The 16,350-nt window shown below is 37.0% G+C and overlaps 2 protein-coding genes across 7 annotated transcripts in view; both read right to left on the reverse strand.

Moving 5' to 3' along the window:
- Positions 1-6,654, reverse strand: part of LOC105213275 (kinesin-like protein unc-104) — a 100,273-nt gene extending 93,619 nt beyond the window's left edge. For 5 of the 6 annotated variants that reach the window (XM_054232983.1, XM_054232990.1, XM_054232989.1 and 2 more), the window contains exon 1: positions 6,015-6,653. The gene's annotated coding sequence lies outside the window, so the exon portion shown is untranslated. Of the gene's footprint in view, positions 1-6,014 lie in introns of all 6 variants that reach the window. The other variant, XM_054232987.1, reaches the window with a different exon arrangement.
- A 381-nt stretch (positions 6,655-7,035) lies between these two features.
- Positions 7,036-8,346, reverse strand: Sod2_1 (superoxide dismutase [Mn], mitochondrial). Its single transcript, XM_011185849.3, has 4 exons — positions 8,256-8,346; positions 8,132-8,196; positions 7,523-7,986; positions 7,036-7,462 (listed from the first exon to the last, which is right to left on the reverse strand). The coding sequence occupies exons 2-4, from the start codon at positions 8,167-8,169 to the stop codon at positions 7,314-7,316; spliced, it is 651 nt and encodes a 216-aa protein (XP_011184151.1). The 5' UTR covers positions 8,170-8,196; positions 8,256-8,346; the 3' UTR covers positions 7,036-7,313.
- Positions 8,347-16,350: the final 8,004 nt, after the last annotated feature.

Below are 16,350 nucleotides of genomic sequence, written 5' to 3' on the forward strand. Positions count from 1 at the left end.
GCCTGGTAATTGCCTTGTTTACCTTTTTCCGTATCTATTTAACGTTTTGGGAGTGTGTGAGACATGACTGTTCTATCCAAACTATTAAATTTTCACACTCAAAAGTTTCTCAAATTTTGACTGCACTTCTTGTTGCTCACCAGCAATTCTTAGCACTCAACTCCTCAGTACTCGATAAAAAAAATCGTTCCAAAATTATGGCACTACCATAGGAGGTGCTCTAAAAATTAGTATAAAGAAAAGCAAGAAGAACTCATTTTACAGAGACCAATAAAGTTGGGACACTTAGCTGATACACATTGTCCTTTAGAGTACACTTTCATGTTCAGCTTTAACTAGTTTACTTTTTTCCAAACTATTTACAGCACAAATCTGTTCAAGCATTCAATCAATCATTTCTGAAAGCACAAACACGACCTTGCCAACTCACTCAAGCACTGAAAGCTTCATTAAATTCCTGTTTCGTTGAGTTGCAAACGCTGTACGCGTATAGTACACACCATATAATTTGACAAGCCATATGTTGCAATACAGTAAGCAAAGAAGCAATGTCAATAATGGAGCGACAGCAGACAAATAAGCATAAAAGGCTGTGGAGACGGATGGATGGAGCACATGCCAGCTTCACTAAAGTGTGTGTCGCTGCCATCCATTTGGTACATTTGTAAATATGCGTGCGATTGCATAAGCATATTGGCAAACGCTGTAACACTATTTTTAGCTACCGCCCACTTGAACACAAAACCCTTATTGCAGCGAAAGTGAGAGAATGGCAGTCGAGGAATGCATCCAGCGAAAGTAAACACTGACGATGTGGCTGACAGTGCTGAATGTAAAAATACGACAATGTGGCACTCAGCTTATCAGGAATAGGAAAAATGTGACGTGCGGGTATGAAAGTACCTGCCTCATAGGAATGTGCTCAGAGCACTTGGAGAAGAATTTTTCCACTACAATTCCATACATAGTTTGCTTTCTAGAAAAGAAGCTATGCCATGAACTGCGGCCCACACAAGTACACATTTAATACTGTCTGAGATAGGAGGCACGATTGTAAAATGCCCGAACTGATAAGTCTGAAACAAAGTTTAAATTTGTTGTAGCCTACGCAATTGTCTTCTACTAGTAACCATAGTTGACGCAAGCTATCTCCTTTTATTAGTGCCTAGGTAAACACCGTGAATGAGTGCTCTTCTTATCCATAACAATTGTGCTATCTTAAGCCGCTTAGTAGCCTGCACTCAACACTGTTGTGCTGTATACATTTCCCTTCGTCGCCTCTTTTAACATCGTTATCATTTGATACTAGTCTTTTCTGCACCGCCGTAGACACAGTCGAAAGTGGCTAAAATTACTGTAGTTCTTTTACGATGAACACAATTATTGCCGGTTACTACCCCAACACGGGTATATTGTCAACCAAATCAAAGCTGAGTCAGCTAACTGACCGCCTTCTACATCAATGGTACGCCAACAAATTGTTGTTCGCAATCTTCTACAGTTGTTGTATTGTGGAGACTGTTGACTGCAGTGCGTTTGATATTTGATACGATTGCCGGTTTGAAATGGATTTTTTCTTTTTATTTCTTTATGTTCATTTTACTTACACCCCTTTTCTCTTTTATTCATACATATTTGTAATTTCTTTAATTTCTTTGCTTTCTTATGAAAGGTCGGAAATGGAAAATTTTCGTTTTTCCATCGACATCTTTTTGTTGCTTTTGTAATCTTACAAAGCAACATACTTTGCAGTGTAGGAGGTTTTTATAATTCAACGATTTTGACATTTCAAATACTTTTGCCATTTTTTGCACTCATATTTTCGCACATAGCCTGTGTAAAAATAACATTTAATTAAACTTTCATGCAGCGTAGATCAAAGCGCATAGCACAACAGCTAGCTGTCAGCGAAATTAATCGAAAATCGCAATAACACACAGTTTGCACGCTCAATATTCGCAAAAATATATTTTTTAATAATTCAATTATTGAATCATGGAGCTGATCAAAGAGAAATTAAATTGAGTGTCACATGATTTTTGAAAATTGAAATTTATGTAGAGGTAAAAGAGCGAGCAAATAAACATACATACATATGTATAAATATGAAATATGTATATATTTTGCTAAAAATTTAAAAAAATATATATACATATATAACAAGTAAGGAAGGACTAAGTGTGTAACCGAACATTTTTCAATCTCGCAATTTATTTGTCCTGTTGGTATATATGTTCGGCATAAAGAATGAGCGAAAATTATTATACATAGTATATGAGAGATGGGGTAATTCCTGGATTATATCCAAGATTTTATGTTGACTTAATTTTGCTAAGATATCTCGAATATTAACAAATATATCTTAGCAGAATATGGTCGGAAGAAAGCATGCCTGACGATTGGAATATCAGTGTGCTCTGCCCAATCCATAAAAAGGGAGATCCCACAATCTGTGCCAATTACCGCGGGATAAACCTCCTAAATATCGCCTACAAGGTTCTATCGAGCGTACTTTGTGAAAGTTAACAAACTGATTGGACCTTATCAGTGTGGATTTAGACCTGGAAAATAAACAATTGACGAGACATTCACCATGCGCCAAATCTTGGAGAAGACCCGTGAAAAGAGGATCGACACACACCACCTTTTTAGATTTTAAAGCTGCTTTCGACAGCACGAAAAGGAGCTGCCTTTACGCCGCGATGTCTGAATTTGGTATCCCCGCAAAACTAATACGGCTGTGTAAATTGACGTTGAGCAACACCAAAAGCTCCGTCATGATTGGGAAGGACCTCTCCGAGCCGTTCGATACCAAACGAGGTTTCAGACAAGGTGACTCACTATCGTGCGACTTCTTTAACTTGATGCTGGAAAAAATTATAAGAGCTGCTGAGCTAAATAGAGGAGGTACAATCTTCTACAAGAGTGTACAGCTACTGGCGTACGCCGATCGATATCATTGGAAACAACACCCGCGCCGTTAGTTATGCTTTCTCCAGACTGGATAAGGAAGCGAAGCGTATGGGTCTAGTGGTGAACGAGGACAAGGCGAAATTCTCCTGTCATCAAACAAAAAGTCAGAGCATTCGCGTCTTGGCTCCCACGTCACTGTTGACAGTCATAACCTCGAAGTCGTATACCTGGGAACCAGCATCAACAACACCAACAATGTCAGCCTCGAAATCTAGAGCAGAATCCCTCTTGCCAACAAAAGTAAAGTCTTCTCTTAACATCAAGCACTGAGGTCCTCATGTTCGATATCTGGGGCTTTGAAAAGTTATAGTCTAATTTTGGCGATTATTAGATGGCGTTGTCACATTGTAGCAAACAAATGTAGCTTTAATGCAAATTCTTGTTCTTGGACTTCAAAAATGTGGTATAATGTAAGGAAAGTAGGCGTGATTCTGAACCGATTTTCAAATTTGGTTGATTTTGGTCGAGTAGTTTATGAAGGATGGAATCATGAGTAGAAGTTGACGTAAGTGAGGAAAGTTCCTGACTGGTTTGCATGTGTCTCAAGCAGCTCACGACTCCCGGTCGTATCCTCTGGGTAGTGAGGTAAAGTGAGAAGGCGAATCCAGCTTATGCGGTTGTGCGTAGGGTTTGGGACCCACCACGTAAAAAAACCTCCCCAATGAAAAAAAATCACCAGCCTCTATTTAAGGCCATGTACCTGGAATGCAGGTTGATGTTCTCGTTAGAGTAAAGGCTAACAAAAAAACTCGACTATAACCGCGTAAGCGGTGCCTACGCCAATTAAGGAATAAGCTGGGCCACATCCACTTTCTCAAAACAAAATCATACAAATATATATGCTTAGCGTGAACTTCTATATCAAAATTTGCTTTCAGAACTTTCTTAATGGTTAGTTATAGCATTCGGTTAACGTCTATATGTGTGCGTGGCAGTGGTCTGATTTCGCCCATCTATAATAACAACTTTCATGTGGTACCAAACGGGTACAAAGTTTCATTAAGATGTCTCAATGTATATTCAATTTATAGCTTGCTTGAACGGACGGACTTCAACTCTATTCGTCATTCTGATCACTTTGGTATATATAACGCCTTTAGTTTAAAGACTTTGCATACACTTATGCAATGATTATCTTTCTATTTACAAAGGATATACCCCTCATATCCCTACCTCACAATTATCCCTTAAACTATGCTTATTGTTCAATCACTAAACTCATCAATCAATAAATCACCTAGAGCCAATAATTCACTGATTCACCGACCACACGCTGTTCATACTTCACGAGAGATATATATATTTATATAACATTGCATATATAACTTTGTACGAAGATTGCGATTTGCAATTATCTCTCGCAAATTGGCGAACAACGCCAGCTGTTTAAGTACCTACTCATCGAAACTGCTTAAGTGCTAAAGCAAATAACACTAATATGTATTTATATCATAAGATACTGAATTTATCGCTTTGATATGTTGCTTGCTAAATATTAAAATATTGTTGACAAAATAATAGATAAATGGACAGTAGAAATAGTAAAAAGAAGTATGTTAGATAAGCGTGCCAATTTGCATACATATTTGAGTTCTAAAAGCGGTGAATTGAACAAACAAGTTATGTAAACTGGTATAATCAAGTAGAGACCGCAATGAGACAGATATCAAACTAAAGAGTACATGACACTACAAAAAATCAACTGGTATAAGTTATGTAAACTGGTATAATCAAGTAGATACCGCAATGAGACAGATATCAAACTAGAGAGTACAGGACACTACAAAAAATCAACTGGTATAATCAAGTAGAGACCGCAATGAGACAGATATCAAGCTAGAGAGTACAGGACACTACAAAATATCAACTGGTATAAGTCATATAAACAGGTATAATCAAATAGAGACCGCAATGAGACAGATATCAAGCTAGAGAGTACATTACACTACAAAATATCAACTGGTATAAGTCATATAAACTGGTATAATCAAATAGAGACCGCAATGGGACAGATATCAAGCTAAAGAGTACAGGACGCTACAAAAAATCAACTTGTATAAATCATATAAACTGGTATAATCACATATATACCGCAATGAGACAGATAGCAAATGAATGAGCACAGCAGTCTACAAACAAACAACTCGTATAAGTTATATAAACTGGTATAATCAAGTATAGACCGCAATGAGACAGATAGCAAGTGAATGAGCACAGCGGACTACAAACAAACTACTCGTATAAGTTATATAAGCCGGTATAATCAAGTAGAGGCCGCAATGAGACAGATAGCAAGCGAATGAGCCTCCAAATTGACAGTCCTTGAGCGAAAAAAAACACCGGATCCGCACCGATTACATAGGACCGACTGTCACGGAAACAGAACTGTTATTCCTATTGTTATTATAGTGGATATCTAAACCCTATTTGAAGTGTAACGTCATTAAGAACATGTAACGGAAGGTCCTGAAAACTAGCGGTTTTAACGGGATCGCACCAAAAGTGGAGGTGAGTTAGATATGTGGGTTTGTTTGGAAATGTTAAAAGGTGTTCAGGGTCTTAAGGGTACACATTAAATGATTTTTCTTCCTCTTCCGCATTGATTAAATTCTATTTAAACTTGTGTGATGCCGCACAGCAGTGCATTTTGTGATAAACCAATTAAGTGTTTAATTTTTGTTCCGATATAGTACCAAATTAGTAGTGAAGCAATATAAACACCAGAAAAAACAACAATTCCAATACACAAGTAAATTTACACGCACACAAATAAATGCAGAGGTAATCGTCCCTTTTCCTTTCGTGCCTGAATGAATCATGTGGATTGTGGGTTGTGGATGGTAAACAGCTGTAATACACACCAATGCAATACATATGACAGTTTTCATAAAATGTATGTGTGTATGTATATGTATCATTTACAGCAACCAGAAACCACCTTGCGGAAAATTGATTTTTCACCGATTCTTCAGACATAACTTTCCATCAAAAACACATTTAAATAAATATAACACAGATTAATTCCCCAACAATGCACTTACCGAAAATACAGCAATTGATTGTGTCTACCACAAGTCAAGTTTCGACTTTCCGCAGTAATTATAAATTAACTATGATTAGCACTGCACTACAGTTTCAAATGATTTTTGAGCAAGCACTTGGAGTTTAATTATTTGATTTACACTTTCTGCGTTTATCAAGCATTACATACTTCACTATATTTCTGTTCGTCTTTCGCAATGTTTCTCAACTTATTTTATATTATGCGCTGTTAATTACTTTTTTTATAATGAAAATGATTATTTTTCACAAAACGTTTGCTTGCGTTGCGTAGCCGGAGTGGACGGTCAGATGAGAAAACTTCGTCTGATTTGAACGACGACAGGAAAATTCACTTATTCATCGTCCGTGGAAATCGTCCAGTCGAAAGTCTGATAGAAAACGTTTTTGTTGTTTTATTGCATGCGCCTGCGAAACGCACCACAACTTTTCGCTGTCACTAGCGCGCAAGTACCTGCTTCGTTTGCGCCTCCTCGAATTTTCCAATTGGACAAATGTGCCCCTTTTCTAAAAATGTAGCAAGAATGTTTTTTTCTTCAACGACCAGCTGATAGGAAAATTCTGCCGATACTTTTGTAGTTTTGTTTTAATTCTTGTGATTCATCATAAACGATTTCGGGTGACAGATGCGAATGAGCGTAAGAGAAAGAATGTCAGAAGTAAAAAGTCTAGAAAGAAAAATTGAAACAATGTTGCCAGCCTGTCGTTTGAGATTTTTATTTTTATGAGATTTAGGCAAAAAAATTAATATAAAGTTAAAATTTTTAATTAACTTCAAAGATGTAGTTTTAATAAAGTGCTTATGTTCATTTTATTTACGATTTTAAAAAATAGCATTTAACCTATATGTTTTACAATATGTAAATATGTATATACAGGACAGCTCTCGATCTTCATATATTTCTATATGCAGTTTGATAAATTTAAAGAAAGTTTAAAATACAAACTGAGCTTTAATAACACTGTTCCGCAAGGAATGATTAACAAATTAAGTACACTTCATTATCTACGTTTGTATGTATTCGGATATTTATTTATTCATATTTTCTAAATGGGTAGATCTATTTTGCGGCACACTAATATTAGATATTAACAGTGCAGAAACTAAAAAAAGCGTTTGACAGTGAGTATGTTCCGAACTAATCAATTCTCTTCACAACTGCTTTGGGACACTTATTTTATAAGTAATTTGCCACAAAACATTTAAAGCTTAAACGACAAAACCATTGACAGTATACACATATAAACGCTTGTGATAACTAAACATATTTCATTACTCTCTACTTCTTGGCAGCAGCAGCAAAACGATTGGAGATATCCTTCCAGTTGGCAATATCCCAGATAGCTTCAACGTATGATGGGCGCACATTTTTGTATTGCAAGTAATAGGCATGTTCCCAGACATCAATACCGAAGAGGGGCACCAGACCTGCAAAATACAATTATATATTTTAGGTAAAATATAATACATGCATAGTTTCGTGCATACCTGTGCTAGCCTCTAATGGATCCTGGTTGGGCAAAGCAGCCAATTGCAGTTGGTTTGTTTTCTTGTTATAACCCAACCAACCCCAGCCTGAACCTTGCACGGCAATAGTTAATGTTGACAACTCCTTCTTCATTGCTTCCAAGCTGCCGAATTGTGCTTCAATGGCACACTTCAAATCATTGGATGGTTGTGACTTTTCGGGCGACAAGTTATGCCAGAAAATCGAGTGATTAATGTGACCGCCACCATTGAAACGCAATGCGGGAGCAAGTGAAATGATTTTGGTGACATCTTTCTTCTGTTGTGCCTCGGCAAGTTGCTCCTCGGCAGCGTTCAAATTGTTCACATAAGTTTGGTGATGTTTCTGATGGTGCAATTCCATAATTTCACGGCAAATGATTGGCTCCAAAGCTGCATAATCGTAGGGCAACTTGGGCAAATCATGCTTGCAGCGCACAGCAGTTCTGTGTGGGCAAAGAAATATTAATTATGAAATGTTTAGTAGTTTTTCTTATATTCTGCCGGTTTTATGTAATCAATAACTTATATGAAACCCTTTAGGGCAGCAGAACTTGCAGAGCAAATATATTGTTGACACTTAATACTTACTTTGCGGCGTTTGATACGGTACGTGTTAACGAAAACATTTTGAACTATTTGCCAAAGCGCAAAAACTGTAAAGAGAATTTAATTTAATTACAGAAATAAAACATTTTCCGCAATTTTACACTACCTTTCCAGATGTGAAATGTTGTGAGCTGTCAAATGAGAAGTACCGCTACGAAAATGAGAAAAGAGGGATCGTGATAAAACAACAATGACATTTGGCTGTGGCATTGCCAACAGCATAACAGATTCTTTCCAATACGGATGTGGAAGTGTATAGAATGAAACGGAACCGTTTTTGAGTCATAAATTTTCTTTATTGTTTAAATATTATTTTCCATTAGGTTTATTTTAAAAAAAGTGAATTTAATTGAAATTAAAGTGTTGCAGAAGTGTTTGCAATATAAATTGTGTTTATTGCAAAGTTTTTAAGTATTATTCTATGGCTGCTTGTTGACGTCGCTTTCTTGAAGCGGTGGAGAATGAGGATATACAAAAATATATGTACATTCATGCATATATTTATGTACGTGTTTATTAAAATGTGAGTATAATGAAATAATAATTGTTCAGTCAATAAAAGCTATTTACTTTTAGATTTCCTATTACTTCTTCTTCTTCTTCTTGACTGGCGTAGACACCGCTTACGCGGTTATAGCCGAGTCCAAAACAGCACGCCACGTATCCCTCCTTCTGGCAGTTTGGCGCCAATTGGTTATACCAAGCGAAGCCAGGTCCCTCTCCACCTGGTCCTTCCATCGGAGTGGAGGTCTCCCTCTTCCTCGGCTTCCACCAGCGGGTCCTGCATCGAATACTTTCAGAGCTGGAGCACTTTCATCCATTCGAACAACATGACCTAGCCAGCGTAGCCGCTGTTTTTTTATTCAACTATGTCTATGTCGTCGAACAACACATACAGCTCATAGTTCCATCGTCTGCGGTATTCGCCGTTGCCAATTCTTAAGGGACCATATATCTTCCGCAAAACCTTTTTCTCGAAAACTCCTAGTGCCGTCTCATCGGATGTTGACATCGTCCACGCTTCTGCACCGTAAAGTAGGACGGGAATGATGAGAGACTTGTAGAGTTTGGTTTTTGTTCGTCGAGAGAGGACTTTACTTTTCAATTGCCTACTTAGTCCATAGTAGCACCTGTTGGCAAGAGTGATTCTGCGTTGGATTTCCAGGCTGACATTGTTATTGCTGTTAATGCTGGTTCCCAGGTAGACGAAATTATCTACAACTTCAAAGTTATGACTGTCAACAGTGACGTGGGAGCCAAGACGCGAATGCGCTGACTGTTTGTTTGACGACAGGAGATATTTCGTCTTGTCCTCGTTCACCACCAGACCCATACGCTTCGCTTCCTTATCCAGTCTGGAGAAAGCAGAACTAACGGCGCGGGTGTGGTTTCCAATGATATCGATGTCATCGGCGTACGCCAGTAGCTGTACACTCTTGTAGAAGATTGTACCTTCTCTATTTAGCTCTGCAGCTCTTATAATTTTCTCCAGCATCAAGTTAAAGAAGTCGCACGATAGTGAGTCACCTTGTCTGAAATCTCGTCTGGTATCGAACGGCTCGGAGAGGTCCTTCCCGATCCTGACGGAGCTTTTGGTGTTGCTCAACGTCAGCTTACACAGCCGTATTAGTTTTGCGGGGATACCAAATTCAGACATCACGGCATAAAGGCAACTCCTTTTTGTGCTGTCGAAAGCAGCTTTAAAATCGACAAAAAGGTGATGTGTGTCGATCCTATTTTCACGGGTCTTTTCCAGGATTTGGCGCATGGTGAATATCTGGTCGGTTGTTGATTTTCCAGGTCTAAAGCCACACTGATAAGGTCCAATCAGTTTGTTGACGGTGGGCTTTAGTCTTTCACACAATACGCTCGACAGAACCTTATACGCGATGTTGAGGAGGCTTATCCCACGGTAATTGGCGCAAATTGTGGGGTCTCCCTTTTTGTGTATTGGGCAGAGTACACTGAGATTCCAATCGTCAGGCATGCTTTCTTCCGACCATATTCTGCAAAGAAGCTGATGCAAGCACCTTATCAGCTCTTCGCCGCCGAATTTGAATAGCTCGGCCGGTAATCCATCGGCCCCCGCCGCCTTATTGTTCTTCTAGCGGGTAATTGCTATTCGAATTTCTTCACGGTCGGGCAATAGAACATCTGCTCCATCGTCGTCGATTGGTGAATCGGGTTTGCCACCTCCTGTTCTTGTACTTTCACTGCCATTCAGCAGGCTAGAGAAGTGTTCCCTCCACAAACTCAGTATACTCTGGTCATCAATAACTAGATCACCTCTGGGGGTCCTACAGAAGTGTGCTCCGGTCTTGAAACCTTCAGTTAGTCGCCGGATCTTTTCGTAAAATTTTCGAGCATTACCCCTGTCGGCCAGCTTATCAAGCTCTTCATACTCACGCATTTCGGCCTCTTTCGTTTTTTGTCTGCAAATGCGTCTCGCTTCCCTCTACAGCTCTCGGTTTTACATTACAAATATATAAATAGCATACTTTTTCTCTTACCGAGAAAACTACTACGATAAAAGATTCTTATAATTTTTTTCAATTTAGCAGACTAAATATTTTTTTAATTGAACACTTTGGAATATATGCTTTTTAAATCGGATGAGTGTAATCGAAAAGCGTGATTCTTGATATAAGATCTTAAATGCACAGTGATGACCCATACCAAGGGACTGAGTCCTCTCTTGATTAAAAGTAAATGTTTTTTTGATTTGACCATCATCCAAACTTCCAAGACCTGAGATGTTACTCTAGTATGCATTGTTTTAAACAGACAATAAAGAAGCTAAACTCTTCTTCTAAGTTTAGGATTGCCGGATCGCCGTCTGAGCGAGCCAACTCGTCCGCTCCAATAGACATGTAGCTATTTTAAAACAATTAATTGCTCAAGTAAATACAAGTGTGTGTCTTTAGTTAACAAGCCGCCAATCATATATACATACATACATACACATTTTCAGTAATATATCTATGCCAAGTGTCAATCCCTTCTAAAGTGTAATTTTTGGCGCCTGCAATGACACTCAGCCGCTTGTTATGATGTTCATCTGTTACAACCTTGCGATGATATACAAATATATATACGTTCTTGGGTATATACGTAATTGTAAAGAAATATAAACAAATATCAGCATACTCATAATCAGTTTGAACACATGTTTTATAGTCACTGCACGTTAGCTTTTAAACGCTTTAGCAGGTTGAGTTAGTAAAAGGTAAATAAGCGAAGGAGTGAGCGGTTCACGGTTGGTGGTTGGCGGCAATCGCCACAATAAATAAGTTGATAATGAACATGAATAAAACTCATCGCAGGCTGTGTCTACCAATTATGTTGCGCACAACAGAAACAGCAACAACAAAAACAACAAGTGCAACGAGAGCGCAGCTAACAACAGACCCTTGACTGCAATTACTGTGTTTATATATAATGTTTGGTATGTATGTATGTATGTATGTAAGCTTGTTAGCCTGCTTGTTATGCTTGCAATTCTTTTTTTGGCATTTTGCTATGCCACATACACATGCACACATACATATATACATACTTATGCACATAATTTGGTGAATGCACTTGTGTAGGCATTAAAAATAAATTATAAATAAATACAAATCTAATTTGTGTTCTCTTCAGTATATAGCGGCACAACAATGGCTCCAACCAAATAGAGAATGGCTTTGATTACATTAATATTAATGATCAAGGTTGCGTGCTGCTGGTCAGTAGCTCAAACACGTCTCATTCCAAATTGATTATGATTGTTTGATTACTAACAATTTGCGAATGACTTATGTTGCTAATTAGTGTTTATTGCACAACTCCCCATTATTATTGATATCAGAAATACTTACGCTAAAATTTGTATTAAAAAGTTAGGTTATGTAACAGTAGCTGACAGACATAAACTAGCTTTTAATCCGATTGTTATAATAGTACTGAAAAAAATTACAGGTGAAGGAAGTCGAGATAATAGGAATCTCATATCCATAAACTAGAATTGATTCGGACATTAAAATTTGTATCTAATTTAAAGGTTTGTTTTAAATTGAACATTAAGCGAATATAAATGTAAAGTTGATTCCTCTGCCTTCTCGAATAGCATCTAAGTGACCAAGATCTGCTAAATACAAACATTAAAAATTAAAACTGTGAATTATTGGACCCAAATAGCTCCGAAAGTATATTAATTCGTGGCTTTAAACAAGCTAAGATTGAGTACATCGGATAGATCTTCACTGAAGATAATTCTCCAAAACGTTATAGATGTCTTCAATACGGATCAGTTAAATACTGAGATACTTGAAGTGTTTAAAGTTAGGTGGTGTATTCCCATAACATGTAACTGAAACTATTCTGGTTTTTAATTAGCTATCACCCATTTATCGGAGTGTTTCCTCTCTGCAGACAACCTCAAAAGATTCTATACTAGTTTTTTAATAGATATTGCTACATGGAGAACAAGGAATCATATCAGTTGAATTTGAATTTCTGGAAAACAATTCAGAACGTTCTTTGTAAACAGTTCTTAGGGCAGTCTATTCGTTTCTGCAGTGATAATACAGATGGAATAATTCATATTAAGAATAACTGTCAACCAACATTATTCTCATTAACTCTCATTTTGGCTCTAAAATCGAGCTAAGATGCCAAACACTTCTAAAAGGTACTTTAGCCTATCATAAGTATGGAAACATGCTTTTAGAGCAGACCCATTTCGGTTTGTTGTGATAAACCGAAAAAAGTTCTATAAAACTAAAAAAAAAAATTTTTTAAGGCGCAGCTTATATTTGGTTAAACAATATCCAATTCAAATATCAGGGCAGGATAATAACATTATATGTCAAAATTCTGGATTTAAACTTCTCAAAGGGGATTTTATTCTTATGCAGACAAGCAAATTTAGGATTTCCCATCATTTAGTATGATCAGTATTTTCCATACAATATATTAGATTATTTTCTAAAAATATAACTTTGCAACATAACTTACGTAAAGAGAGATCCATTTCGAGGTTCACTACTTTTCTAAAGAAAATTCAAATTTAGTGATATCAATCGATCGGTCCACAACGTGAAATTATCTGCTCACCGAAGATAAATGAAACCAAATGTCGCCGAGATCAGAGCTTCAATTTAAAGCATCAAAAAGTCGGTTATCATGGCGTGATAACAGTTCGAGTTGCTCCGTCAATGAAATGTAAAACCATACTGAACAGAAATAACCTGACATCTTGACGCGACCCACGCGTGATCTGTCAAAAAAAGGCTATTGAGAAACGTTCCTCTACTTCGATCAGCCGATATAAGATCACGGTATCAGGATAGCTGTGTTAAGTCAGTGATTGTTGGAGCTTAAGACCCGACGGGAACCTTAAACTCTTTCATTACATAAAGCTTTCCTCTGTGACTGGCAGACGTAGCTAACTTTGGGGTTTTGATGCTCGAATTCCAATTTTGTACGATTTTTTATATCTTTTTTCTTATTATTTTTTGTTTTCATTCGTTTAAGTATTGGCACCCTCAAAGTTATGTACATGCATTTGCGGGCGTTGCTAGACAAGGTCATTTACCGTCCCTTTTACATACATATATCGTAATTATCTCTTGCTGATTGATATTTATGCAACACCGACTGCCATGTTAATGGAATTTTTACCCAAAATTAAAAAAGATAAAAAAGTAGAAAATTGCAATAACTGAATTTGGCAGTGATGCCACATGTGTGCGCACATAACTATTCACACATTCACTTTACCCATTTTTCCGAAATTTGTATATTAAGAAATATGTAGTAACTAATACGAAAAAATAATAACAAAAAAACTGAAAAAATCTTAATAATTGCTAATGAACGATATTTTGTAACTGTAATCACATAATCCATCATTTCCGTGATTTTCGAATTTAATCGAAAATTATTTTATGAAAAGCAAAAAATCACACGTTTATCAAAAATGTGTTTTTAAGTTTCTTATTATATGCACATACGTCGCATGTGTGTGTGTTTGTGTGTGAATAATGCACATCTGCGTGCCGATTTGTTTTGTTTTTACAAGCTGCGATCGCCAACTGCTGATTAATACTCATATCGCAAGCGTTCGTGGCGAATTGGTTTATTTGATCGCTTGTAAATTTGCGCACATTAACAGCCAATTTGTGAGAGGGACGCAACGCAGGCCCAGCATTGTACCCGACATTCAACCCACATATATTACAGACTTACATATCCATACATATGGATGTATGTATGTATGTATTTGGTTGTAGTAATTTGTTAAATTGCCCATCAATTCATTTGGGTTCGAGTGTACGAGTAAACTTTTAACACGTGAAGCGATAAAAGTGCAGCGATAGTGAATGGTCGCAGAAGACGTGCACGCCAAATGTGCTTAAAAATGGGTAAGGGGGTATTAATGTCGTGCGAACTCGAAGTTTTTTTGGGATTTTCAAAAAGTTAATAAAAATTATCGAGACATCTCTTTAGAGGTAGAAGGTTATTCCTATTAGCATGGTGCTATTGGCGTGTAAAATCTCAAGAATCAAAAATTTTATTTTTTCTAAATCTTTATAGTACTTTTATTAGAATTAGAAAATATTGAAAAGCTAACAGTTTTTTATGCATTTTTCTGGGTATTAATAGGAGAAAACCTTTATTAGAAACATTTCGGAAATATTTCAGATTGTTTTCGGTATTGATTTTAAATTTTGAAACCCTTTCCGGATTTTATTTCGCTTGTACTACGATTATTTCATTTAATTTAATACTGTTTTGAGATGATTTCCAGAATGTGTTTTAACCTTTTCGCTGTTTCTTGACTATTTGGAGACTTAAAGTATCGATTTAGAAGATCTTTTCGTCATCATTTCTATATATTATTTCATGTAGGAAAACTTTGAGACTATAATCAGCTAATTTCTATGTTCCCTCCCCTAATTCAGTATACTACCGTTAGATCACCTCTGGGGGTCCTACAAGAGAATACTCCGGTCTTGAAACCTTTTGTTATTGCCGGAACTTTTCGATGATATTCTGAAATTTTAGAAAATCAAAAGTTTCGATTTCAGCTTTATGTAAGGAGCATACTGACAACTATCTTATTTCGATTCCCTGCGATCCCATCACGAATCTCAGATTGAGTGTGCCACAAGGACCTATTCGCCTCAGCCCTTAATCCGTCTATCGCATCACAAGTTTCGAGCTGCTTGAGCCATAAGTGAATGGCTGTAAGGTTCCTCACTTACATAAACTTCCACACATGACCCCATCCCCCATAGCATAAAACATTCCCTAAATATTTTAGGCAAATGTAGCCGCGTTGACAGTTCTTAACCGGATAGAAATACGGGCACATTCTCATTACATACAAACAACTATTGTGGGTATTGTGAACTTAAATGATCGGATCGGGTTGACCGAATTTGATCTTAGACTCCTCAGATCTTGTAGATCATGCAATTTTGTACTCGTGTACTTAGTTATCATTATGATTTTAACTTCCGTGACCCAAGGTGTATCTCTATAATCCTTGATTTATTACTAAATTGAAAAGGTGGCAATACCAGCCTTGAGTTCACAAGATCAGTTCTAAAAGTCTTAAGCTCACAATTCATGTACTGGAGATTAGTTAATGGAATATGAATATCGAGTTACTTTGTGAATGTCGGAAGATAGGGGTTTCAACTGGTACATGTGTTATGTTTAAGAATCTTACCAGCTGCCAGTTGTAGAAATTTCTTGGAAATCGACGAGCTCAAATCATTTCATTATGCTAATGTTAATGTATAAAAAAATTTGTTACCCTGAGTTATAAATCTAAGTGAGCGCTTGTGGCGCTTGGGTATAAAAGACCGTTTGCGCATGCGCACGAACTCCGACTGCATGTGTGAATACATAAAGTAAGTACAGTTACATGCAACTAAAAACAAACCAAATTTGTGTTGTCTTCTTGACTCAAGGTGAATTTGAATATTGTTTGCATACATATTTCGGCCCTCTCGCCTTGTCATTGTCACACATGAATGGTTGATCACACTTGGGAAATATAAATAAAAAAGTTTTTGCAACAAAGTCTCAATTCCATTGTTTTCGTTGATAAAGCGAACGAAGCTTTTGTTACTATGAGTTCAAAACTATTTAAGGAGAATCATTTAGAGAGTACATACATATGTATATATATTCATACTCCACTTCTC

The sequence above is a fragment of the Zeugodacus cucurbitae genome, chromosome 6, assembly GCF_028554725.1.
Source record: "Zeugodacus cucurbitae isolate PBARC_wt_2022May chromosome 6, idZeuCucr1.2, whole genome shotgun sequence".
Taxonomy (NCBI): Eukaryota; Metazoa; Arthropoda; class Insecta; order Diptera; family Tephritidae; genus Zeugodacus; species Zeugodacus cucurbitae.

Excerpts from the sequence above, each read along its gene's own strand:
- Sod2_1 (XM_011185849.3), bottom strand. The coding sequence starts at position 8,169 with ATGTTTTCGTTAACACGTACCGTATCAAACGCCGCAAA. Across the intron at positions 7,987-8,131 it reads ACCGTATCAAACGCCGCAAA|AACTGCTGTGCGCTGCAAGC; the intron begins GTAAGTATTAAG and ends TTGCCCACACAG. Across the intron at positions 7,463-7,522 it reads TCCATTAGAGGCTAGCACAG|GTCTGGTGCCCCTCTTCGGT; the intron begins GTATGCACGAAA and ends TGTATTTTGCAG.